We start from the raw sequence: 27,886 nt of genomic DNA, 5'->3' as shown, positions 1-27,886 counted from the left end.
TTCCCAGTCTTTCCAGTTATTGAAGTCGACTAGTGTAGAATTCCTTCTTCTTATATTTGCCTTTTTCTGATTTTGTTTGCAGTATTGGTAAAGTATTGCCTAAGAAATCAAAACTAGTTTTTATTACGTTTCTGTCATTTGAGTAGCTTCTGTTGGTTACATAGCCAGCAGCGGTGATGTAATGAACTTGCAGCTGAAGCACCCTTACCCCTTAACGGCAAGGTGTAAACAGCTCTCCAGTGCCTTTGAGACGTGTAGAGACTTTGAGCAAAATGTGATGCATGACAAATAAAGGAGAGTCCTAATAGGACGTCCTGTTTTGATCTTAATACACATGTCTTTGCTACGAGTCTATGTAGGACAGAACTACAGGGCAAGCTCACAAAAAGGTGAGATGCAATGGGTTTCCCAGGCTCTTGCCCTCTGGTGCCATGTAGGGGGTTTAAGTTGTTATGGTTTATGGTATGAATTTTTTTTTTTTTTTTTTTTTTTTTTTTTGGAGATCTTGTCTCGCACTGTCACCCAGGCTGGAGTGCGGTGGTGCAATCTCGGCTCACTGCAAGCTCCGCCTCCCGGGTTCACACCATTCGCCTGCCTCAGCAGGGACTACAGGTGCCCGACACTACGCCCGGCTGATTTTTTGTATTTTTAGTAGAGACAGGGTTTCACCGTGTTAGCCAGGATGGTCTCGATCTCCTGAGCTCGTGATCCGCCCGCCTCGGCCTCCCAAAGTGCTGAGATTACAGGCGTGAGCCACTGTGCCCAGCCAGTATCCAATATTTCTGTTCTAATGAATTCAGTCTGTTAGGGCTGGGAAATGATGCTTGTTGTTAATGAGCAATAAAGTTGTATACAAGGGAAGAAAGAGATGTCAGTGCTGTTTTTCTCAGGGTGGAAGTCTGCGTTCCCTAGGGGAGACTCACTGCTTCTGCACTCAGTATAACGACTTTTCCCCCTAGGATACCCAGGTTGTATTTATAAATACAAATACACATAAAGTATACCTCAGAATATTTTCTTCCGTTCTCTATTTAGGATGCAGACTTGGGAGTTTGTATTTTTTAAGCACTGTTAGATTCATACCTTGTGTTTAATTCCACATTTTCATAACCTGGAATTTTTTTTCATTATAGCAATCAGTTTTCTTGTAACCACATTTTCTCTAAATGTCATTGTCAAATAATCCAGTCTGATAGCTGACAGTTACGTCTAGCTTTTAGCAGTTATAAACATTATAATGCATAGCTTTGTTCAAAATTCACCAGGTTCCTGGAAGTGCTTCACTCAGTCAAAAGATATGCCCATTTAAGATCTTCATTTTAAGCAAGGCTTAAAGGTTTTTACCAGGCTCCCTGTCGCAGAGGTGGTTGTGTTTTAGCCTTAAATGATCACTGCATGAGAGTGTCTGCTTGCGTGATCCTTGTGAGCCCTCTGTAAACAGACTAGTAGGTACTGGCGGCACAAACACTCACCAGGTCTCTTAGAGCTCACCGTTCTGACAGGGAGGTCCACTAATGATTACAGTACTGATTATATACTTGCCAGTTATGTAATTACAGTAGTAAGTGCTTAGAAATAAAAATACCACATATTAACAAAGCATATAACCTGGGGTAAGAAAGTGACTTGTGAACTGAGCCTTCATATATGGGCTGTTTTCTCTCATAGGATATTCCTCGATGGCAGAGTTCATCCCTCTAATTCATCCTTCTGTTTAAAATTGGTCTTAACTAATTCTGCTTGTTTGTTCTTCCACATGGCGGTTACAAAGTTATGTCATGTTCTTTAAGAAATCCGCTTATCTAATCATTCTAACTAGAATCAAATAAACTTCTGAAGAAATTTGGGCAAAATTGACATCTCTGCAATATAGTCTTTCTTTCTTTCTTTCTTTCTTTTTTTGGACAGGATCTTGCTCTTTCACCCAGGCTGGAGTACAGTAGCAGGATCCTGTCTCACTGTAGCCTCGACCTCCTGGGCTCTAGCAGTCCTCCCACCTCAGCCTCCTGAGTAGCTCAGTACAGGACCACGCCACCATTCCCAGCTGATTTTTAACAATTTTTTGTAGAGACAAAGTCTGTGTTCCCCTGGCTGGTCTTGAACTCCTGGTCTCAAGTGATCCTGCTGCCTTGGCCTCTCATAGTGCTGGAATTACAGGTGTGAGCCACTGTGCCTTGCCCCTACAAGTATTTATTAAATAATAGAATACCGTATCCCTATATCTGTCTTTAATTTGCAGTTTATTGACGTTGGTTTTTTTCTTAAGTTAATATTTTTTTGTCTTTCTAGGATTATTATCTGTCTCTCTTTTCAGTGTTAATATTCGTGTCTACTTTAGACTGTATTAGTTATCCACTGTTAAGTAACAAATTACCCTAAAACTTAGCAACTTAAAACTACAAAAATTTGTAATCTTACAATTTCTATGGGTCAGGAACCTGGGCAAACTACGACTGGGTGTATTTAGCTCAAGACGGTTTACAGGGGTATGATCAAGGTACCAGGTGACAGCAGTCATCTTGAAACTTATTACTCATGTATAATATGCACACACACACACACACAAACACACAGAAACATAGAAGAGTGCTCATTTCCTAATTCTACAGCTCAATGAATTTTCACAAACTGAACACACCTGTGTAATGGAGAACCCAGACAGGAAAGAACACTACAGTCTATTTGACTTTTTTCCCTGAAGGGAATTGCCTAAAGTGATGGTTACGCTGTCCAGCCAGTGAGCTCCCACACGCAGCTACTGTGAACGGACACTCGTTCTTGCCTGCAGTTCTATTTTGATCTCATTCTGAAGAAAGAGAAATTTGGATCAGTAAATGTTTACTTGTTATGCCTCCAAAACTAAGCTGTTATATGCCGCTAAAAAAGTTACTTGATTTCAGCTGGGCGCGGTGGCTCATGCCTGTAGTCCCAGCACTTTGGGAGGCCGAGACTGACAGTTCACTTGAGGTCAGGAGTTCGAGAGCAGTCTGGCCAACGTGGTAAAACCCCGTCTCTACTAAATATACAAAAATTAGCCAGGTGTGGTGGTGCACACCTGTAGTCCCAGCTACTCAGGAGGCTGAGGTGGGAAGATTGCTTCAACCCGGGAGGCAGAGGTTGCAGTGAGCTGAGATTGCTCCATTGCACTCCAGCCTGGGCGACAGAGAGACTCCATCTCAAAAAAAAAAAAAAAAAAAGGAACTTAATTTCTTAATGCATAATTTGCCTCATGTGTAAAATGGAATTAATGACAGTATTCAGTTATTATGAGGATTAAATGAAATGATTAATGAGAGTAATCATCATGTATAGAAACACTATGCCTAGTTCCTCCAAAGGCTCGGCAGAAAACAGGTTTTGACTCAAGCAACTTCCCGTATCCTTTTCCATTGTGGTTTGCATGTTTTAGAACAGGGGCCAGCAAATGTTTTCTGTAAAGGGCCAGATAGTCAATACAGGCGTGCATCACGTAATGTCATTTTGTTCAGTGGCAGACCTCATATACGACAGTGGTCACACGAGGTTGTGATAGAGATGAATATTCTTGTCCCCTAGAGACATCGTTGCCCTTGTAACATGCACATGCATTACTCACATGGTTGTGATGCTGGTGTAAACAAACCTAGTGTATTACCAGTCACATAAAGACCTAGCACATACAGTCATGTACACTATGTCATACTTAACAGTAAACAACTCTTACTGGTTTCTGTATTTACTATGCCGTACTTTTAATCATTATTTTAGAGTGTATTCCTTCTAGTTTCGTTTAGGTTTTTTAAGACGGGGTCTCTGGCATCCAGGCTGGAATGTAGTGGTATAGCCTTGACTCCCTGCAACCTCCACCTCCTGGGTTCAAACGATCCTCCCACTTCAGCCTCACAAGTAGCTGGGACTCCAGGCGTGTACCACCAGGCCCATCTAATTTCTTTATTTTGGGGTAGAGATAAGGTTTCACCATGTTGGCCAGGATGGTTTTGAACTCCTGACCACAAGTGATCTGCCTGCCTCAGCCTCCCAAAGTGCTGAGATGACATGTGTGAGCCACCAAGGCTGGCCTAGCTGTTTTGTCTATAATACACAACAGCCTCAGGCAGGTCCTTCAGAAGAGATTCCAGAAGAAGGCATTGTTATAGGAGATGACAGCACCATGCATGTTACTGCCCTGAAGACGTTCCAGTGGGACAAGAAGTCGAGGCAGAAGACCGTAATATTGATGATCCTGACCCTGTGTAGGCCTAGGCTGATGTGTGTGTTTTTGTCTTCATTTTGAACAAAAAAGATCAAATGTAAAAAATAAAAAATTTCAATGATAGAAAACAGCTTATAGAATAAGGATATAAAGAAGGCTGCCATACAGTGGCTCATGCCTATAATCCCAGCACTCTGGGAGGATGAGGTGAGAGGACATTTTGAGGCCAGGAGGTCGAGACCAGCCTGGGCAACATAGCAAGACTCCATCTCTACTAAAAAATAAAACGAATTAGCTGGGCAACATAACAAGACCCCGTCTCTACTAAAAAATAAAAATAAAATAATTAGCTGGACATGGTGGTGCATGCCTGGGGTCTAAGCTACTAGGGAGGCTGAGGTGGGAAGATCAGGAGTTGGAGGCTGCAGTGAGCTATGGTCCTTACTGCACTCTAGCTAGGGCTACAGAGCAGGAAAAGAAAAAAAAGAAAAAATATTTTTATATAGCTCTAAAAAATGTTTAAGCTGTTATTACAAAAGAATCAAAAAGTTAAAAGTTGGCCGGGTGTGGTGGCTTACACCTGTAATCCCAGCACTTTGGAAGGCCGAGATGGGCGGATCACGAGGTCAGGAGATCGAGACCATCCTGGCTAACACAGTGAAACCCCGTCTCTACTAAAAAATACAAAAAACTAGCCAGGCGAGGTGGCGGGCGCCTGTAGTCCCAGCTACTCGGGAGGCTGAGGCAGGAGAATGGCGTGAACCTGGGAGGCGTAGCTTGCAATGAGCTGAAATCCGGCCACTGCACTCCAGCCTGGGCGACAGAGCGAGACTACGTCTAAAAAAAAAAAAAAGTTAAAAGTTCGAAATTTTTAAATGTCATAGTAAGCTAAAGATATTATTGAAGAAAAGGATTTTTTTAAAACAAACATAGTATAGCCTAAGTTTACAGCATTTAGAAAGTTTATAGTGAAGTACAGTCATGTACCAATGTACCAAGCCTTCACATTCATTTACTACTCAGTTACTGATTCACCCACAGCAGGTTTAGTTCCGCAGGCTGCACTCATGACACGTGCTTTATACAGATGTACCATTTTTAAAATCTTTTGTACCATGTCCTTGCTGTGCCTTTTCTGTGTTTAAATGTGTCTGAATCCACAAATCCTTAACATTCCATTACGGTGGCTTACCGTATTCAGTACAGTCAGCTGCAGTATCGGGGTGTAACCTAGGAGCAGTGGGCTGTGCTGTCTAGTCTAGGTGTGGTAGGCTGTACCATCTAGGTGTATTTCAATACACTATGATGTTTCCACAGCAACAAAATCACCTAACCATGCATTTCTCAGAACATATCCCTTCTGTTAAGCAATGCGTGACTATTGTAGGCCCTCACTCCCAGCAGAGTCTCACTCTGTTCCCCAGGCTGGAGTGCACTGGGTCAGTCGTAACTCATTGCAGCCTCGAACGTCTAGATTCAAGCAGTCCTCCTGCCTCAGCCTCCTGAGTAACTAGTATTCCAGGCGCACACCCACGTCGTATTTTAGGCCCTGTGTTGCAGCTACCCAGCTCTGTCACTATGAAAGCAGCCATAGGTGATACAGAAAAACTAATAGTGACTGTGTTTTATTAGAACTTTCTAACCGCTGAGGTTTGACTTTTATATCATTTTCACCTGCCAGGAAAGACTGTTTTTCTGTTTGTTTGTTTGTTTGTTTGTTTGTTTTTTCCCCAGCCATTAAAAAATATAAAAAGCATAATTACAGGCTCTTTTTTGTTTGTTTTGTTTTTAAAGGGGGTCTGGTGCAACGTCTCACGCCTGTAATCCCAGCACTTTGGGAGGCCGAGGTGGGCAGATCACTTGAGGTCAGGAGTTCGAGACCACATCTCTACTAAAACTTCAAAAATTAGCCGGGTGTAGTGGTACTCACCTGTAGTCTTAGCTACTCGGTAGACTGAGGCATGAGAATTGCTTGAACCCGGAAGGCGGAGGTTGCAGTGAGCCGAGATCACACCACGACACTCCAGCCTCTGCGACAAAATGAAAGTGTGTCTCAACAAAAAGGACATCAGGCCAGATTTGGCCCTCAGGCTATAATTTTCCAACTCCTGTATTTAGGAAGCTAGTTACTATTCCAATTCCACTGACTCAATCTAATCTTTAAAACTGAAATACGGAGGCCACATTTTCTTTCAACTGTACTCTCCAACCTGAGGTTTTTGCACTTAGAGGACAGCATAACACTATCTACTCTTGGAAATGATACTAGCCAGCATGTTCTGTGTCCTGGACGCTGCCAACTGCTTCTCAAGAACACTCAATCCTTCCGACAGCCCTCTTATAGAAAGTTCTCTCCCATCCTTCCGTCAAGGATGAGGAATTTGAGGCACAGAGAGGTTAAATAAATTGCCCAAGGTTACACAGCCGGTAATTGAGACGGTACAGATCTGTCTCCTAGACCTCCAGCTCCTAACTACAGCCCCATGCTGTAAATGAGAAATATAGAAGAAAAGTGGTAAGTAAAGTGGTTTTCCTTGAACGCGGGATTTTTAACTCTTTGGCACACTAAGGAAGCCTGTGAACCCCATCTAAAATAATGTTTTGAAATCATAAAATAAGATTACACCCAAACCCAATTATACTGAAAAATAGTAAAGTATTGTCTGGGCGTGGTGGCTCACGCCTGTAATCTCAACACTTTTGGGAGGCTGAGGCAGGCCGCTCACTTGAGCTCAGGAGTTAGAGACCAGCCTGGGCAAAATGTGAAACCCCGGTCCTACAAAAAGTATTATACAAACATTAGTGGGGTACGGTGGCACACACCTATAGTCCCAGGTACTCGGGAGGCTGAGGCAGGAGAATCGATTGAACCCAGGAGGCGGAGGCTGCAGTGGAGATTGTGCCACTGCACTCCATCCTGGGTAGCAGAGTGAGACCCTGTCTCAAAAAAAGAAAAAAAAAAAATGAAGTATTGAAGAATGAAATTTTTGATACAGTGTTTTATTCATCTAACAGCAGAGCTAATTTCCTAAAATGACTATCTTCAGGTGTCAGTGAGCATAAGTGCTATTTGGAAATACCTGCAGTATCTATATGATTTCAGTAGAAATCAGATATTTCTGTGGACCTCTGCTTTAAAACGTGGGTTTTATTTGTTTTGTTTTTGTTTTGAAGACGAGATCTCACTCTTTGGCGCAGTCTTGAGTGCTGTGGCGCAGTCATAGCTGACTGCAGCCTCCAAATCCTGGGCTCAAGCCGTCCTCTCTCCTCAGCCTCCTAAGTAGCTGGGATGACAGGCAGGCACCACCGTGCCCATCTAAAAGGGTTTGTTTTTTTGTTTTTTTGTTTGTTTGTTTGTTTGTTTGTTTGTTTTTGAGACGGAGTCTCGCTCTGTCGCCCAGGCTGGAGTGCAGTGGCCGGATCTCAGCTCACTGCAAGCTCCGCCTCCCGGGTTTACGCCATTCTCCTGCCTCAGCCTCCCAAGTAGCTGGGACTACAGGCGCCCGCCAACTCGCCCGGCTAGTTTTTTGTATTTTTTAGTAGAGACGGGGTTTCGCCGTGTTAGCTAGGTTGGTCTCCATCTCCTGACCTCGCGATCCACCCGTCTCGGCCTCCCAAAGTGCTGGGATTAGAGGCTTGAGCCACCGCGCCCGGCCTAAAAGGGTTTTTAAATCCTAGATCAATCTGATCAATCTGCAGTTCGTAGTCAACAACTTAGACATAAAAGGAACCTCATCATCGAGTATAGTTTGTTTACCTGAGGAAACGAAGGCAAAACAAAACTGGTATAAGCCTGAGAGACACTGAGAATAAAGTCTCAATTCAAATGATTTTCAGGAATTTGTTCATTTTGTTGCCAAAATAAAGTGGTATTTTACTGGGTATGGGGCATGGCAGCTGGATTCCGAGGAGGCCACCATGATGCTGGGAGCCCTGTGTTCCCGTATGTGACATGGCACTGGGGGCATGTCAGGCACATGCTCGTGTTCACTGCCACACTGTGGAGACACCCCTTGCGGCTTGGATGAAGCAGCAGCCACTGGGAAAGCCCACGTGGCTGGGAACACGGGTGGCCCTGAGGAGCTGAGGGCAGGCCTTACCACAGCTGTGCATTCTCCCAGGAAAACTAGGCCGTAAGAAAGAATGTTAGGCAAATAATGCGAGTCACAGAAGCGTATACACCAATGACATATTCTTTTAAGTGTAAGGCAAGGAGAACCAAATAAGGATACATATATGTGGAAAACGTACAAAGAAGATCAAGAGAAAGCTTGTCGCAATTCAGGAAAGTTATTAGACCTGGTAAGCAGGAAGAAGACAGAAGGTGTGAATAAGCACAAGCGATAACCTGGAAGGTGGTGATTGTCCAACCTTACAGCACAATCACCCGAGGGTGGTTAAAACACGTATCACTGGGCCGCACCCGCGTTTAATTCGGTAGGCTTGGGTGGGGCCTGGGAATTTGCATTCTGTGCAAGTTCTGGGTGGTGCTGATGTTGCACGCTGCTGTTCCAGGACTTCACTGGAAGGTCACTAATCTAAGGCATTGCTCACGTTCTGGTTTTCAGCTCAATGGTGAAAACTGGATTCTTCATTTCTGACCAATCTTTGCCTTTCTCTTTCAATATAAAACTTAAGCAGAGTTTTGATTTGATACTAACATTCTTTGCAACACTACATACTTTTTCTTCTATATTATCTGTGGAACTGCAAATCTGGTCAGTGAGTTTTATGGTCCTGTGTCAATAAAAAATAGGAATTTAGTGGCTCTTTCAGCACCTTTGTTTTCCATTGGGAAGTAGCCTGGCAAAATGAGCGCTGGGTGGAAAATAGGAACTTCTGGTTTGCTCTTCACTGTCAAAGTAAAGCTGCGATTGAATCAAACTGTATTTTGAGCTACGGTTTAAGCAGCGTAAAAATATTTTTCATTAAATACTCATGATGATGATACTTACTGCTAAAATGTTTTTCCTTTCGTCAGTACATCTTTAGTAGAGTGCTCTCTATAGAATGCAAACTGATTTTTGCTTCAGTATGGTCTTTCCCCACTGTCCTGTGGCTTACACTCTTAAACCGTAATTCATCAACATCGTATATTTAGTTTTTCATTTAATTTAATTTTTTTTTTTGAGAGAAGTCTCGCTCGCTCTTGTCTCCCAGGTTTGAGTGCAATGGCTTGATCTTGACTCACTGCAACCTCCACCTCCCGGGTTCAAATGATTCTCCTGCCTCTGCCTCTACTTCCAAGTAGCTGGGATTAAGGTGGACATCTGCTTTGTCTCATGTTAATCCTCAGCTTTCTCATGCTCACTCTGCCTGCTAGATCATTTTCTGTCCTTTTAATCTGTCTGTCTATCTATCTATCTATATCTATCTATCTATTTATTTATTTGTTTATTTATTTATTTATTGAGATGGTGTCTCACTCTGTTGCCCAGACTGGAGTGCAATAGTATGATCTCAGCTCACTGCAACCTCCACCTCCCAGGTTCAAACGATTCTCCTGCCTTAGCCTCCCGAGTAGCTGGGATTACAGGTGACTGCCACTATACCTGGCCAAATTTTTTTTTTTTTTTTTTTTGTATTCTTAGTAGAGACAGGGTTTCACCATATTGGCCAGGCTGGTCTCAAATTCCTGATGTCGTGATCTGTCCTCCTCAGCCTTCCAAAGTGCTGAGATTACAGGCATGAGCCACCACGCTGGGCCTCCTTATGTTTTTTTAAAGTGTACAATTCATTGGTTTTTATGTATTCACAAAATTGTGCAACCATCACCACTATCTAATTGCAGAATACTTCCATTACCCTACAGCAGGCACTTTGTACCCATTAGCAATCATTCCCTGTTTCTCCCCACCCCAGTTCCCAGCATCACTATTCTCCTTACTGTCTCCACAGGTTTCAATGTTGTAGGCCCATCTTGTGACTGGAGCCATATGGAAAGTGTCCTTTTGTATGTGGTTTTTTTGACTTAGAGCTATTTTTGAAGTTTTAACCATGTTGTAGCGTGAACCAGTACTTCATTCCTTTTTATGGTCAAATAATACTTCATTGTGTGGATACACACTTTATTCTTCAGTTCATGGGCATGTATGCAGGTTTTACTTTTTGGCTCTTATGAATTCTGCCGCTTTGAACATTTGTGTGCAAGTTTTTGTGTGGATGTGTGTTTTCCTTTCTCTGGGGTGTACGTCTAGGAGTTGGAGTGGCTGGACCAGTTGGTAGTTCAGTGCAACTTGGCGAAACTTCTGCAGCAGCTGCACCACTTAGCCTTCCCACCAGCCGTGTGTGAGGACTCCGTGTCTCTGCATCCTGGTCAGCACTTGTCACTCTATGTTTCTTGACGTCCACCATTATAGTGGACATGAGGTGGTACCTCATTGTGGTTCTGGCATGCATTTCCCAAGTGGCTAAGGTTGAAAAACTTCTCTGCTGCTTTCTGCTTTTTGTTCCTTTGTTGGTCCTTCAATGCTTTCTTTTAGGCACATGAATTTTTTTAAAGTGTATCACTTTATTTCCACTATTGGCTTCTTGTTCGTGTGTGTGTGTGTGTGTGTGTGTGTGTGTGTGTGTGTGTGTGTTTAGCAGTTGTAGAGCAAACTGTATATCCTTAAATTATCCAGAGCTATTCAGAATTTTTATTGTACCTCTTCATGCCTTATACATGATACTTGAGACTTCTCACTTCATCTGTACAGTATTTAAGTTCCATTAAAAAAAAGCCTTTATCATTTTAGAGATAAATTTGGGGTTTATTCACTTTCTTGGTTACCCAGCATAAACATTCATAAACACATGTAAGAATGTGTATTATATACATGTTTCTCTAGGCAAAGATAATGTTTTGCATAGATTTTGACTTAACCGTATTTTCCTTTAATTTGAAATAGCCATGATTTTAACTTACGTTGGCTCTCATGTTGATTTTAGTATGTTGAATATAGTAGCTATTCTACAGCCCTAGGGAAGAAGAACTGTTATTTTAATTATTTTGCCCTGGTGATGAATGCATCAGTTGATGTGTTCCATCTACCTTCCCTTCTTTTCTTTTTTTCTTTTTCTTTTTCTTTTTCTTTTTTTTTTTTTTTTTTTTTTTTTTTTTTTTTTTTTTTTGAGACAGAGTCTGGCTCTGTTGCCCAGGCTGCAGTGCAGTGGCTCGATCTCCACTCACTGCAAGCTCTGCCTCCCAGGTTCGTGCCATTCTCCTGCCTCAGCCTCCCGAGTAGCTGGGACTACAGGCGCCCGCCACCTCGCCCGGCTTTTTTTTTTTTTTTTTTGTATTTTTAGTAGAGATGGGGTTTTACCATGTTAGCCAGGATGGTCTCGATCTCCTGACCTCGTGATCTGCCCATCTTGGCCTCCCAAAGTGCTGGGATTACAGGCGTGAACCACTGCGCCCGACCTTGGCCTGGTCTTATAAGCTTCGAGAATAGATGCTTTATCAAGTATTGGTACAGAATCTTTTACTTGCTGCTTTACTACTAGAACCAGAATATTTATCTCAATCCAGTACTCATATCGTATGTGGCCTGTGTGTACATGTATTTCATTTGCTTCACAAATTGTAGCAAGTAGGAGAACGCAGTTTGATTTTTCATCTTATCTCCATTCTGGGAAGCCTGGTGCCATACCCTTATTGCTCCCCTGTAGAGAGACCATGGCTGCCCTTTCATGTCCCTAACACATGCCTCAAACGACTTAAGAGCCTTCTTCTTGTGATCTCCCTAAACAGGGTACAGATATTGAAAATGTATTGTCCTGCACAGTGAGGAATTCTACCAGTTCCAGCCGGCAGAGGCTTCTGCTGGAACACTTGAATCAGGTCGTGCCATCCTTGGTCTCAGCAGTAGAAGCTCGTTCTGTCTGGAGCGAGCTGAGAAATTCTCTGCTGGGCCTCTAAGAAATGGCTAACTTTAAGAATTTGGAAAGGTTGTTGACTCATTCTTATTTTCACTCTCTCTTACTCCGTCGCCCACAGGGGGAAAAGAAAAGAGGTAATTAAGAGCCAGTCTCATCTCTTCCCTCACAGGAGGCTGAATAATAGCCAGTGGTCTTTACTGCTGTTTTGTAGGATGGAAAATTAATGCGAAAATGGGTCATTTAATAGTATTTGGAACTTTTCCTAGACAAGAAATAAAACAGACCTTGCTGTTCTGAGAAATTCCGTTTGGTTTGATCTTTGCATTACTATATTTAAATGAAATGTTTTATTATAGTTCAAGATAATTTCAGAATGATGAGAGTTACTAAGTCATTAAGAGGGAACTGCACTGAGATGAATGGATGAGTAAGTGAATGAATGTTCCAGGTAATCTAAACTTGAGAAGCTTAAAAATATGGCCGGGCGCGGTGGCTCAAGCCTGTAATCCCAGCACTTTGGGAGGCCGAGACGGGCGGATCACGAGGTCAGGAGATCGAGACCATCCTGCCTAACATGGTGAAACCCCGTGTCTACTAAAAAAAATACAAAAACTAGCCGGGCGAGGTGGCGGGCACCTGTAGTCCCAGCTCCTCGGGAGGCTGAGGCAGGAGAATGGCGTAAACCCGGGAGGTGGAGCTTGCAGTGAGCTGAGATCCGGCCACTGCACTCCAGTCCAGGCGACAGAGCGAGACTCTGCCTCAAAAAAAATATATATATGTATATGTACACATTAGTTTTTAGCAGCACAGTGCCACTGTTCTCTTTTTCCTTTCCTTTATTTTATTTTATTTTTTATTTTATTTTATTTTTATTTTTATTTATTTATTTTTTTTTTTGAGACAGAGTCTTGCTCTGTCGCCCAGGCTGGAGTGCAGTGGTGCAGTCTCAGCTCACTGCAACCTCTTCCTCCCAAGTACAAGTGATTCTCCTGCCTCAGCCTCCCGAGTAGCTGGGATTACAGGCGCGTACCACCATGCCTGACTAATTTTCATAGTTTTGGTAGAGACAGGCTTTCCCTATGTTGGCCAGGCTGGTCTCAAACTCCTGCCCTCAAGTGATCTGCCCACCTCGGCCTCCCAAAGTGCTGGGATTACAGGCGTGAGCTGCTGTGCCCGGCCTCTTTTTCCTTTAAGTAGTAAAACCTGGAAGTACATGCAAAATTGTGTGCTCATTTTTCTGGGGGAGAAAGTATGCAGTCTTTATCAAATTCCTAAGTGTTTTCTGTCCTGTGGAAGATGAAGAACCACTAAATGAAAAGAATTAGCCTGATTTTCAGCTTCCCGAAGCCTTTTTATTTCAGATCACCCTTAGCTAATACCTTTGCCTTCAAGAGCTTTTCCCCCTTTCACTTTCGGATGTTTAAAAGGAGACGTGGATTTCTAGGAGAAGGTTGATCTACATATAAGGAAATGGAATTGTCTTGGATTATAGGCCCTCAGGTGTCTCCTAGGTAAGGTGGCATGGAGATAGATGCCTTAAAGCTTTTAGCAAAAGTGATATAATTTAAACTGAGTAGGACAATAGGCCTGTTGGGAAGGAATCTCAAACATGGAATTGTTTGAGACAAGTAAGGCTTCCAGACAGATTGGAGGCTAAAGGAGCAGCACTGTGGATTCACAGGCAGTGTCTGTTGGGCTGGTGTGCCTGTACTTTCTCAGCCTCACATTGGAGTAAGAAAGGTCTCGCTCCCTGGCCCAGCATCTTCTGCACATCCTCAAGTGAAGCTGCTGTTCTGGTGAAATGATACAGATTTCAGATTCTATGTTTTGTTTTATTGCAGGAAAAAACAGACTTTAGTGTTTGGGGAACTTGGTGTACATTAGAAATTCTCGAAAGCATGCGGTAGATAGAGATTTATTGCCAAAGGATAATTGCCTTCTTCACACTTCTGGCTACTAAAAAAGCAGTTTTTAAAAAAAAACTTTTTCATTTTCTTTTTTTTTTTTGGGGAGATGGCGTTTCTTGTTGCCCAGGCTGGAGTGCGATGGCGTGATTTTGGCTCACCACAGCCTCTGCCTCCTGGGTTCAAGCGATTCTCCTGCCTCAGCTTTCCCGAGTACCTGGGATTACAGGCATGTGCCACCACAACCAGCTAATTTTGTATTTTTGGTAGAGACGGGGTTTCTCCATGTTGGCCTCGCAAAGTGCTGGGATTACAGGTGTGAGCCACCACGACCGGCCAAACTTTTTCATTTTCAAATTCACCGTTACAGTGCTGTCTCTATTTTAATGTGAGTTTGAACTACTCTTTACCCGGCTCCTCACTCCGGAAGGGATGACAGCAACTTCACAAACAATGGAGAGGGGCGGCCAGTCCAAACCCTGCAAGGTTCAAGCACTTGTTATTGGCCAGTGCTTGTGTGCGGAATGTGAATGCTGCAGTCCAGTGAAATTTGTGAGAGCCCTGATTGCTAGAACTATTATGCTGCATTTTGATAAAGCTGCCATACTCACATTTTCCCCAGTGAGATAGTAATAGTAGGGGAAGACGTTTCTTCCCTCTTTGAAAAAGCAAACTGTTTAATTTCTTATTTGCCTAAGCCTTCTTAATTTTTCCCACAAATATTTCCTTTCACTTTGCTACAAATATAACTGTCATAGATTATAAGTCAACATGGTATATGCCTACTTTTAAAATGTCAACATGGTATATGCCTAATTTTAAAATGATATCAATAACTTCTTTAGGCCTCTTTGCTTATTAATAAGAAAAAAAATTCACATCAAGCATGAGGTAATTTAGATCTTGATTCTTAATAGTTGAGATGTAAAATAACCATCTAACAAACAGCTCGTTATTACTGCAAGGCACATTTAGGTACTAATCAAAATGCATGGCTGGGTGCAGTGGCTCGTACCTGTAATCCCAGCACTCTGGGAGGCTGAGGCAAGCGGATCACCTGAGGTCAGGAGTTCAAGACTAGCCTGGCCAAATTGGTGAAACTCTGTCTCTACTAAAAATACAAAAATTAGCCAGGCATGATGGGGTGGGCACCTGTAATCCCAGCTACTCGGGAGGCTGAGGCAGGAGAATCACTTGCACCCGGGAGGCAGAGGTTGAGCCAAGATCACGCCATTGCACTCTAGCCTGGGCTACAAGAGCAAAACTCCATTAAAAAAAAAAAAAAAAAAAGCCAGGTGTGGCCAAAATCCTGTAATCCCAGCAGTTTGGGCGGCCGAGGCAGGCAGATCATAAGGTCAGGAGATCGAGACCATCCTGGCTAACAGTGAAACCCCATCTCTACTAAAAATACAAAAAATTAGCTGGGTGTGGTGACGGGTGCCTGTAGTCCCAGCTACTTGGGAGGCTGAGGCAGGAGAATGGTGTGAACCCGGGAGGTGGAGCTCGTAGTGAGCTGAGATCATGCCACTGCATTCCAGCCTGGGCGACAGAGCAAGACTCCGTCTCAAAAAAAAAAAAAAAAATGCATTTGCACCTGGATGTGGTAAGATGCACTTGTAGTCCAGATGCTCCGGAGACCAAGGTGGGAGGATTGCTTGAGCTCAGGAGTTTTGAGTCCAGCGTGGACAATATAGTGAGACCTCACATGGTAAAAAATATATTTAATGTGATTATAGGATTGCCAGACTCTACCGAAGAAAAAATTTAAATTGCCATCTAGGTGTCTTAAATGTTCTCTGTAGAAAAACTGTCTTCAAATTTTAATATACAGACATGGGAGGATTGCTTGAACCCTGGAGTTCAAGACCAGCCTGGGCAACGTGGTGAGACCCCATCTCTATGAAAAATCAAAGAAAGGCCGGGCACGGTGGCTCACACCTGTAATCCCAGCAGTTTGGGAGGCCGAGGTGGGCAGATCACAAGGTCAGGAGATTGAGTCCGTCCTGGCAAACACGGTAAAACCCTGTCTCTACTAAAAATACAGAAAGAAATTAGCCGAGAGTGGTGGCGGGCGCCTGTAGTCCCAGCTACTGGGGAGGCTGAGGCAGGAGAATGGCATGAACCCAGGAGGCGGAGCTTGCAGTGAGCTGAGATCGCGCCACTGCACTCTAGCCTGGGCGACAGTGGGAGACTCCATCTTAAAAAAAAAAGAAAAAGAATCAAAGAAAAAAAAATTTAGAATGCAGTGTTATATAGCGTAACTTAAAGTTCATGTATAATAGAATATAAAATTATAGTTGCATATCTGTGTAGCCATTTGTATTCTGGAGGAGTTTCCGCCTTTTTATTTTAACCTGAAATATAAATTAGGTTAGGCCAACTACAAGTTTCTTTTTTTTTTCTTCTTGCCACCTATGTCATAAACCCAACTTTGTACTATCTGAACCGTGTAGTGTCTTCAATTGTACATGCAGAGGGTAAGACTTTTGCCTCAGCTTCATAGCCTACACATTTGATTATGCTTTTACCCATTCCACCAGAATGTGCTATTTGGGCTTTAAAGTCAACCTATTCTGTGAAAAACCCTCTTTATGTATTTATCTTCCTTGATAGTTGACAAAACGCAATATCCATGTAAGTAGGGTGAACCTTCATGAGGGACTTCCTATTACTGTTTTTCATTTCTGCTTTCTGTGCAGAATTTGTCAGCTGGGCCACGTGTGTTAGCTCACACCTGTAATCCCAGCACTATGGGAAGCCAAGGCAGGCGCATCATTTGAGCCTAGGAGTTTGAGAACAGCCTGGGCAACGTAGGGAGACCCCTGTCTCTACAAAAAATACAAAGATTAGCTGGGTGTGGTGGTGCATGCCTGTGGTCCCAGGTACCTGGGAGGTTGAGGTGGGAGAATCTTTTGAGCCCAGGAGAACTGCAGTGAGCTGAGATCGTGCCACTATGCTCCAGCCTGGATGACAGAGCGAGACCCTGTCTGTATAAAAAAACAAACAAACAAACAAAAACCTGTCAGCTGTCAGATCATGAGTTCTCTGTCTCTCTCCTTCTCCCAACCATCCTATATGTTATATTAATGTATTTTTGTGTTTGGGGCCCTGGTCTAGGCCTCAGACATTCCACAGCTACCTAGAGGACATCATCAACTACCGCTGGGAGCTCGAGGAAGGGAAGCCCAACCCTCTGAGGGAAGCCAGTTTCCAGGACCTGCCTCTTCGCACACGGGTGGAGATCCTGCACCGCCTCTGTGATTACCGGCTGGATGCAGACGATGTCTTCGATCTTCTAAAGGTATGCTTAACTGGCAATCCTTTCCCTACAGCTATGAAAAGCCAGCAATCAGAAATGCAGTCAGAATGTAAAACCCAAAGATATCAGCCAGAGTTTGGCTTGTGGTACTAGTCTTGGTACTATTCGTTACCAATAACACTGTATAGAAAACCATGATTGCTGTAGCCAAGGAGATGCAGGATGTGCATCCCTATGGAAGCACATGATTTTGCTCTAATTTCTAGTCTGGTTTCATCTTCCTTTACGTACGTGCACTGAGTCCCATCTGCAATAGGTACCACCAGAGAACCATCAGCCAAACCTGCAACTAAATTAGCCACTGAATTTTATTTCTCAGGGTGTAAACTTGATTGAATATAATTGAAATATTTACTGAAATCTCCAAGAACCTGAAACCATATATGCTAGTGAAGTTCATCCTCTGCATACATCCACGTTACAAAAAATGTTTTGAAGAAGGAAGCTATGGCCATCTCTCTCCTCACCTTTGGTGCGGTTATCTGTTTTAGATCCTAGAGGGGCCCGGATGCTATGCCTTACGCCTGTAATCCCAGCACTTTGGGAGGCTGAGGCGGGCGGATCACGAGGTCAGGAGATGGAGACCATCCTGGCTAACACGGTGAAACCCCGTCTCTACTAAAAATACAAAAAGCTAGCCAGGCATGGTGGCGGGCACCTGTAGTCCCAGCTGCTCAGGAGGCTGAGGCCGGAGAATGGCGTGAACCCAGTAGGCGGAGTTTGCAGTGAACGGAGATCCCACTGTTCTCCAGCCTAGGCAACAGAGCGAGACTCCATCTTTTAAAAAAAAAAAAAAAGTAGTATATCATCGAGGGGAGGGTGTGGGTTATTACTTTCACTCGTAGGGAAGTCAGTTTCTAATCCTGTTCTATCATCAGTGATTAAATGTGGTGATGACGGCCGGGCACGGTGGCTCAAGCCTGTAATCCCAGCACTTTGGGAGGCCGAGACGGGTGGATCATGAGGTCAGGAGATCGAGACCATCCTGGTCTACACGGTGAAACCCCGTCTCTACTAAAAAATACAAAAAACTAGCCGGGCGAGATGGCGGGCGCCTGTAGTCCCAGCTACTCGGGAGGCTGAGGTAGGAGAATGGCGTAAACCCGGGAGGCGGAGCTTGTAGTGAGCCGAGATCGCGCCACTGCACTCCAGCCTGGGCGATAGAGCCAGACTCCGTTTCAAAAAAAAAAAAAAATGTGGTGATGACTTCTCAGTTGAGCTCTGTGCATGAACACATTATAAAAAAATCATTGTGTAATTTAGCACAGTCTTTGCCAAGGACTCAAGGACTTCAGTAGCAGTGGGAAGGCCAGTACAGGTCAGCCCCCCAGGTAAATTGGGAGCCCTGTCGCTGGAGCTCAGCTGGAGTGAGAGGTCACAGGAGGTTATGCTGGAGCTGCCACAGAGGATCCCATGGGGCAAAGCTTGCCCCTTGCCTGATCCACCCGGTTGTACTTGTCTTTCTTTTTGTGTGTGCTCACATTAAAACAACTGCTCCCAGCCAAATCTGTAAACTGTCCATCAGGATTGCTGTTGGATTCTCTTTTTTGTGAAAAGGGAACAATCAGCCGGGTGCGGTGGCTCAAGCCTGTAATCCCAGCACTTTGGGAGGCCGAGACGGGCGGATCACGAGGTCAGGAGATTGAGACCATCCTGGCTAACACGGTGAAACCCCGTCTCTACTAAAAAATACAAAAAACTAGCCGGGCGAGGTGGCGGGCGCCTGTAGTCCCAGCTACTCCGGAGGCTGAGGCAGGAGAATGGCGTCAACCCGGGAGGCGGAGCTTGCAGTGAGCTGAGATCTGGCCACTGCACTCCAGCCTGGGCGACAGAGCAAGACTCAGTCTCAAAAAAAAAAAAAAAAGAAAGAAAGAAAAAAGAAAGAAAAGGGAACAATGGTGGGGATAGGGAGCATTTTAATATTTCCATCTCTTGTTCCTCAAAGTAGGTGCCACCTTCCCATTGTATCCTTGTTTCTTAGGCCGATTGAAAATTACATAAGATACTTGGGCATTTTTATTTTACTTATTTTATTTTTATTTTTGTTTTTATTTTTGAGATGGAGTCTCTCTCTGTTGCCCAGGCTGATATGTGGTGGCATGATCTCAGCTCACTGCAACCTTCACCTCCCAGGTTTAAGCGATTCTTCTGCCTCAGCTTCCCAAGTAGCTGGGACTACGGTCGCCCGCCACTACGCCCAGCTAATTTTTTGTATTTTTAGTAGAGGCAGGGTTTCACCATGTTGGCCAAGCTGGTCTGGAACTCCTGACCTCATGATTCGCCCTCCTCAGCCTCCCAAAGTGCTGGGATTACAGGCATGAGTCACTGCACCCAGTGATACTTGGGCATTTTTAATTTTTAGATTTGAGGTATGCCTGAGTGTAAATTTGGAATCCTCATTTTCATTTTTTCCTGGTGCATTTTGTTCCCCATTTCCCCAAACCCCTTTTTCTTGTTCTGCCTAGGGTCTGGATGCAGACAGTCTCCGTGTGGAGCCATTGGGTGAAGACAATTCTGGAGCACTCTATTGGTATTTCTATGGAACACGAATGTACAAAGAGGACCCGGTACAAGGAAAATCCAATGGAGAACTGTCTTTGAGCAGGTATGTTCTTTAATGTCAGGACATGATAACGACTGTATTAAACTGTCATTAAGATTAAATGCATCAGAATTCTACAGCACTATTTTTTTTTTCCTAATGAAGGAATTCTCTCTAAGCGTGCCTGCAAAGAGATGGTAAGGAGATACTTCATGCAAAAACAAAAAGGGATTAATTCTCTGCTACCAGAGGGGTTAAAGATACTTTTTTGATCTGAAGTTCTTGATAGGAGGTTTCTGAGAAATGCCACTCCTTTTACCACCGGCTGTTTTAATATAGCAGGTTTCTTCTCAGCAGTACAATCATTTCAGTGCAGTAGCAGTTTTCATCTTGCATCGTCAGTCCTTGAGATCTCCTTTGATCTCCTTTTTTCTACTAGAATTAATGATGTAGTTTATGAACCTTAGTATCCATCAGTGTAAGAACAGAAGGAACTTACATGATGCCTGAAACATAAGCTTTACTAAGTAAGGAAGAGGCTGCATTTCCATAGCATCCCAAAACGATGCTAACCTCTTACTTAGGCTTTCTTATTGCTAGGAGCATGCTTACTCTTCGGAAGGTGTCAGATCTTAAGCACATTTTAGTATTGCAGAATGTTAGTTTTCCTCAGATCCGTAATCTAATAATGGAAGACTGGAAGTTACTCTTCCCTTTTCCTTTCACTGCTACATTTAATCCTTTTTGGTCATCTCATGGCCAGAAATACTGTTTTAAAATCATATGTAGCATGCCAATCCTATGCCAGAACATTTCTATTTAATATTATTTATTAGGGAAAGTGAAGGACAAAAAAATGTCTCAAGTATTCCTGGAAAAACGGGAAAAAGAAGAGGAAGACCCCCAAAACGGAAGAAACTGCAGGAGGAGATTCTGTTGAGGTAAGAAAATCTTGTTAGTTGTGGTCATAGACCATGGCAGAAGGGACCTTAATTCATTTATTCCTTTTTCTTTATTTTGCCTGTGCCATGGGAAGCACATTATTATGGGAACCTGAAACTGAGTGCTTATGAGATTACCACGTGCGCAGTACAGAATCAGGAAGTCCTTAGTGCATGGCATCTGGCAAGTCACCTGCCCTCTCTAAGCGAGTCCTCTTACTAGACGATGGATGTACATTTAATGAGGATTATATTGAACAAGACCATTTTTTTCGTTCTTCAATTTTATATTTAATTTTAGCAATGAAAAAGATACTTGGGGGATTTTCTTTTATATGTCATTATCTTCTAGGAAATTTCACCATGTGAATCTTGCTATAGGAGTTTTCACAATCTGACCTATACTGTGTAAATACACTTCTTACTTAAGGATCAACTCTATCACTAAGACTATTAAAGTGAGGCTGTATTCTTAAAAATTCTGGTAACTCAGGACAAGTGGCTTCTTCCCTTGCTACTTAATCTAAATGCTTGAGTTAGGCTGGATTTCACCATGTTTCTTTTTAACCACTAAGAAATATTTCTAGGAAATCAGATTAAGAGTATAAATCACTCAGAACCTGATTTTAACTCAGTCAGCATCCACTTAACTTTCTAGAAGTTCAGCCTCAGATTGCAGCTGCCTATTTCTTCCTTACCCGTTTCCGTGACAAATGTCCTGTAATTACTTATGTTTTGTGTATGCAACACCTGTTTCCGGGTTTGGTTAGGATTCCACACATCCTCTGATATTCAGAAAGCTTAGTGATACCCGTCTCCATTTACCCGTAAGTATCAAGAAACGCAGTCGCTTAGAGATGGGACTGTAGCATCATTTTAACAAGCATCCATGGACTTGTGCTACCCTCTACTGGTGATTTTTTTTTCCTTGAGAGCTGTGTATGTAAGCCAGTATTTAAATATTTTATCATTAAATTTAAAATTCAGTTTTCTCTTTCACGCTAGCCACATTTGAAATGCTCAACAGTCACGTGGTTTATTGGATAATGCCAATAGAGAACATTGTCATTCTCTCAGAAACTTGAAAACAAGAGAAAAGTTTCCTTTCTTTTTCAGGGATACAAGTGAAAATGATACTTCATGCTATTGCGTTATACACTTTGCATTTTGTAATTTAATCTCCAACATCCCTGTGAGGTAGGCACTATTAATAGCTCCATTTTTGGGGAAAGTTAATTAACTTTCCTGAGGTCACATTGTAAGGGGCACAGGTTGAATAGAGGCATTCCCAGTTTGGAGCCCATGCTCTTAACCCTCTACCTTAGGTAAGGATAAATTATGATAAATATACCTGTCTTCAGTGTGGCCCCAAATCAGCGAGGACATTGGAATCCCTACAGTTCTTTTTTCTTGGCATTTAATTATTAACAATTGCATCTGTCTCTCTTGACTGGAGCAGTAATAAAAAACAAGAACAGGCTGGGCGCGGTGGCTCAAGCCTGTAATCCCAGCACTTTGGGAGGCCGAGACGGGCGGATCACGAGGTCAGGAGATCAGGACCATCCTGGCTAACACGGTGAAATCCCATCTCTACTAAAAAATACAAAAAACTAGCTGGGCGAGGTGGCGGGCGCCTGTAGTCCCAGCTACTTGGGAGGCTGAGGCAGGAGAAGGGCGTAAACCCGGGAGGCGGAGCTTGCAGTGAGCTGAGATCTAGTCACTGCACTCCAGCCTGGGCGACAGAGTGAGACTCCGTCTCAAAAAAAAAAAAAAAAGCAAAAATTAACTGGGCCTGGTGGTGGGTGCCTATAGTCCCAGCTACTCGGCAGGCTGAGGCAGGAGAATCATTTGAACCCGGGAGGCGGAGGTTGCAGTGAGCTGAGATCACGCCATTGCACTCCAGCCTGGGTGACAGGGCAAGACTCCCTCTCAAAAAAGTAAAAGTAAAAAATGAAAGTTACTGTTTTCTTATACATGCTGTTGCCATAACATAGGGTAGCTGTATGTCAGTACTTCCCTTCTAGACCAACATGCCTACATCCTAGTGTTCATTTATTCAGCACTCTACCTCCAAGCCTTGTTCCCTTAACACACACATACACTCTCTTTGTGTTAAATTAATTGGGTCTACCATCCTGGGGTGGCACAGAACAATTTTGGACCTGTCTTTGTTTTAATTGACACCTCTTTTTCCTGTGTTTCAGTGAAAAGCAGGAAGACAACTCCTTGGCATGTGAACCACAGACAAGACATGGTAATGTTCTTTAGTGGTGTTGAGAAAGAATTAAGTAAATATGATTCATTTATGCTAGAGTGTTGACTCTGTCTTTTTCTAGAGTCATACAAAGTAAAGATGATTGCAATAGCCTTTGACCTCCCCTCTGTACCCTTCTTCAGTTCTCTTCCTCACACCTTATCCTGTGCCCAGCTCATCATCTGACTGAGGATTAAGATCAAAACTCGGTCTTTTCACTAGTGTTCTATTTACTAGGGATAGTGTAATAGACTCCTCAACATTGGAGTGAATCACCAGCTTCTCAGAGAGGTCTTTTTAATGTCAGCGCTTCCTGACACAGTGGTTTCCTTATGGGTTTGCGGCATACTGGTTTCCTGCCTAGATTTTAATTTTGTCATCCAAATAGCATAAAAATGGGAGGCACATACCAGTTTGCACAGTGTAGTTGAGGCAAGGTAGACTCTGCAAAGACTCAAACTCAAAACCATTTCTGTCAACATATTTAATCATTTCTAGGCTGTGAATATCTGTCTTGTTAAAATCACAGTAGTTATATTTGTATTACCTTTAGACACTACTTTTTTTTTTTTTTTTTAGTTGTTAGCAGTGACTTTAACAAGAAAACCAGAAGTATACGTTGTCAACTTTAAAATTAAAAAGAGGCCATTGCAGTGGCTCATGCCTGTAATGCCAGCTCTTTGGAAGGTCAAGGCGGGCCGATCACCTGAGGTCAGGAGTTCAAGACCAGCTTGGCCAACATTGTGAAACCCCGTCTCTATTAAAAATGCAAAAATTGGCCGGGCGTGGTGGCAGGCACCTGTAATCCCAACTACTCAGGAGGCTGAAGCAGGAGAATCACTTGAATCTGGGAGGCGGAGGCGGAGGCTGCAGTAAGCTGAGATGGTGCCCCTGCACTCCAGCCTGGGCGACAGAGCGGAACTGTCTCTAAATAAATAAATAAATGAAATTTAAAAGTGGGCCAGGTGCAGTGGCTCACAGCTATAATCCCAGCACTTTGGGAGGTCAAAGCAGACTTCCTTGAGCTCAGGAATTAAAGACAGCCAGGGCAACGTGACAAAACCCTGTCTTTACTAAAAATGCGAAAGATTAGCTGGGTGTGCTGGTACACACCTGTAGTCCCAGGTACTTGGGGGTTGCTGAGATGGGAAGATGGCTTGAGCCCAGGAGGCAGAGGTTACAGTGAGCTGAGATGGTGCCACTGCACTCCAGCCTGGGCAATAGAGCCAGACCCTGTCTCAAAAAAATAAATAAATAATAGGTCTCTTTTTTGACTCCCTTATTTTAGTCATGACCCAGGGTAGAAACAAAATTGAGACAAAATAAGGAAAGGTCCTCATAGGATCTCCTGTAGTTAATCCATTCCTTTATTTTCTAGGGTCCCAAGGGCCGGGCCAAGGTACTTGGTGGCTCCTGTGCCAAACAGAAGAAGAATGGAGACAGGTCACTGAGAGTTTTCGCGAGAGGACCTCCGTTCGAGAACGGCAGCTCTACAAGCTCCTCAGTGAGGACTTCCTGCCTGAGATCTGCAACATGATCGCCCAGAAGGTGCGCCACACTCTCTGCTCAGTCCTCCTCTGTGTTAGGCCTGATGCTGCATTTTTTACGGATTATTCATGAGACCTTCCCCATATTTCCCACTGTCCTGGAAATAGTGCAGGCTTCCATCCTGTCTGAACTCCAGTGTAAGAATGGGACCCCATGCTACCCCCTCTCCTTCACTGTGGGTCCTATCATGTTCTCCTTCCCCTAGGAAGTCCTCAGTGTCTACCACCCACCAATAATGACGGTGGCTTTTCACAGTCTGGAACCAGCTTTCGAACATCTTATGGATTTGTCTTTGTCCTTGTAGCTCCATTGCCAGCCCTTTGCCTGGCTCCACCTGATTGTGTCCTCTTCACCAAATTCAGGGCAAGCTATAGTCTCAAACCATATGCCCCTACTTCATGACATTTTCAGACATCCTTCCTCCTCTTTTTCCTTTTTTTCCCCCAGGCTGGAGTGCAGTAGCGCAATCTCGGTTTACTGCAGCTTCTGCCTTCCAGGTTCAAGTGATTCTCCTGCCTCAGCCTCCTGAGTAACTAGGATTATAGGCGTACACCACCACACCCAGCTAATTTTTGTGTTTTTAGTAGAGACGGGGTTTCACCGTTTTGACCAGGCTGGTCTAGAACTCCTGACCTCAGGTGATCCACTGCCTCAGCCTCCCAAGGTGCTGGGATTACAGATGTGAGCCACCGCACCCAGCCTTTTTTTTTTTTTTTTTTTTTAAGGACAAGCTCTCTCCCTTTGTCACCTAGGCTGGAGTGCAGTGGTGCAATCACAGCTCACTGCAGCCTCGACTTCTCCCAGGCTCATGTGATCCTCTCATCTCAGCCTCCCAAGTAGCTGAGGAAACAGGCTCGTGCCTTCACACCCAACTAATTATTTTTTATTTTTTGTAGAGACAAGGTCTTGCTCTGCTGCCTAGGCTTGTCTCAAACTCCTGGTCTCAATCCATCCTCCTATCTTGGCTTCCCAAAGTGCTGGGATTACAGGCATGAGCTACTGTGCCCAGCTTTTATTGTTTTAAGACAGGGTCTTGCTCTATGTCCCAAGCTGGAGTACAGTGGTGCAATCATAGCTCACTGTAGCCTCAACCTCCCAGGCCGATGTGATCCTCTCGAGTAGCTGGGACTGCAGGCACATGCCACCATGCCTGGCTAATCTTTTAATTTTATCTATACATAGGGTTTCCCTATGTTGCCTGGGCTGGTCTTAAACTCCTGGGCTGAAGTACTCTTCCTGCCTCAGCCTCCCAACATGCTGAGATTACAGGTGTGAGCCACCACACCTGGCCCCCCTCTACTTCCTTACCCATTTGAATACTACTCTCTCAAAAGCCTTACTTAAATGTCACTGTATCCATGAACTGTCCTTGTTTCCCCCAGCCTTTAGGACTTCTGTCTCTTAACATGTTTCTTTATGCTTATTTTATATCTTTGTGAGTTCAAGCTTCTTCAGCTCAGGGACTGTGTCTTACTCATCTTTTTAACACCCACAATACCTAATGTCATTTCTTTTCTTGTTTTTGGGGTGTTTTTTTTTTTTTTTTTTTGAGACAGAGACTCACTCTGTCACTCACGCTGGAGTGCAGTGACACAATCTTGGCTCACCGCAGCTTCCACCTCCTGGGTTCAAGCAATTCTCATGCCTCAGCCTCCCAAGTAGCTGGGACTATAGGCGTGTGCCACCATGCCCGGCTAATGTTTTTATATTTAGTAGAGACGTGGTTTTGCCATGTTGGCCAGGCTGTTCTTGACTCCTGGCCTCAAGTGATCCACCCACCTTGGCCTCCCAAGTGCTGTGATTACAGGCGTGAGCCACCGCGGTTAGCCTGTCTTGCCTTTTCTATGATGGTTGGTCGATAATTACTCAGTTTGTTTATTTCTTATCAGTAATAATATTTCTGATTATTAATACATGTTAATAGAGGACCAGAAATATTTGGCCACTTGGCAGTGAAATACGAAGAGAAAGTATTTATAAATCGTCGCTGCAGTACCTACAGGGAGGCAAACATGTCAAATGTATTATTTAATTTATCATGGATCTGGTGATGTGTTTAACCCTTAAGCAGGTTGATGCTTTAGGGAAAGTCCTAGAAATTACCTTTCTCTAATAACGGGAACTTACAAACAGTGCTTCAAGACCTCCGCGGTCCTGGGTGATCCAGAAAACCTCCGTTTCACCATCAGTATACTTAAGTTCATGTACGACAATTGGATTCCGTTTTTGTGATCAGCAATTCACTGCAACAATTTTTCTAGGAATGAAAATATATAATCTAATGTTCTTAAAGTAACAATGATGTAAAGAGATACTTTAGGCTGGGCGCGGTGGCTCAAGCCTGTAATCCCAGCACTTTGGGAGGCCGAGACGGGCGGATCACGAGGTCAGGAGATCGAGACCATCCTGGCTAATATGGTGAAACCCCGTCTCTACTAAAAATACAAAAAACTAGCCGGGCGAGGTGGCGGGCGCCTGTAGTCCCAGCTACTCGGGAGGCTGAGGCAGGAGAATGGCGTGAACCCGGGAGGCGGAGCTTGCAGTGAGCTGAGATCCGGCCACTGCACTCCAGCCTGGGCGACAGAGTGAGACTCCATCTCAAAAAAAAAAAAAAAAAAAAAAAAGAGAGAGATACTTTATGACTTTACATGACCTTGCATATGACTTTGCTGATATCATCAGTCATGGCACATTAAATTATCTACAAATATACCCAATCACCTTAAGCCTTCTTTTATCATTTCTGCTTTTTTACTGCAATATTCAGCCTAACGTTTTGGGGGATACAAGAATTACGGGGGAAAAAAGCTTAAAGCATAAAACTGATTATTTTGATTAAAAATTTCAAGCATTCTTTTCAAAAGAAGAAAAATTAAAATAAGGTAACCCTTAAATAGGGTAATCTTTAAATACAATTTTCAAGTACCATGGAATTGCAAACCAGAAAGAAATAATGGATTTGATATTTTCAAAGAAATAGTGCTTTTAAGTTCGAAAACATCAATGAAGTTCTATTAACCAGAAGAATAGTATATTAAGAAAAATCTAAATCAGGAAGTAGAAAATCTTAGCAGACCAGTAATTAGGGAAGAAGTGTTTTCATAGAAGGATTGATTTTTTCACAGGTAAAGTTTTCTAAACCTTCAAGGAAAAGAGAACTTCTAAACATTTCCAAAATGAAAGAAATAACTGGAAGCTACTCTGTTCGTTCTGATACAGATATCTTTGAACACCAGACCTGATAAAATTAAACATACTCTCCTCATTCCATAGTATGTACAATAATGCCCCAAGTAACCACGTTTTGGTCAATGACAAACCACATT

The 27,886-nt window shown here is 43.4% G+C and overlaps 1 protein-coding gene across 4 annotated transcripts in view; it reads left to right on the top strand.

Moving 5' to 3' along the window:
* LOC104676303 (cat eye syndrome critical region protein 2) overlaps positions 1 to 27,886 on the top strand; it is a 194,332-nt gene that overhangs the window by 117,363 nt on the left and 49,083 nt on the right. For all 4 annotated transcript variants that reach the window (XM_030915754.1, XM_030915755.1, XM_030915753.1 and 1 more), the window contains exons 3-7: positions 17,074 to 17,257; positions 19,741 to 19,880; positions 20,654 to 20,758; positions 22,963 to 23,012; positions 24,391 to 24,560. In XM_030915754.1, the coding sequence (XP_030771614.1) occupies positions 17,074 to 17,257; positions 19,741 to 19,880; positions 20,654 to 20,758; positions 22,963 to 23,012; positions 24,391 to 24,560 (649 nt within the window). The remainder of the gene's footprint in view (positions 1 to 17,073; positions 17,258 to 19,740; positions 19,881 to 20,653; positions 20,759 to 22,962; positions 23,013 to 24,390; positions 24,561 to 27,886) is intronic.

Source organism: Rhinopithecus roxellana, chromosome 13 (genome assembly GCF_007565055.1).
Source record: "Rhinopithecus roxellana isolate Shanxi Qingling chromosome 13, ASM756505v1, whole genome shotgun sequence".
Classification (NCBI taxonomy): Eukaryota; Metazoa; Chordata; class Mammalia; order Primates; family Cercopithecidae; genus Rhinopithecus; species Rhinopithecus roxellana.
This window is presented reverse-complemented; position numbering and strand designations above follow the sequence as displayed.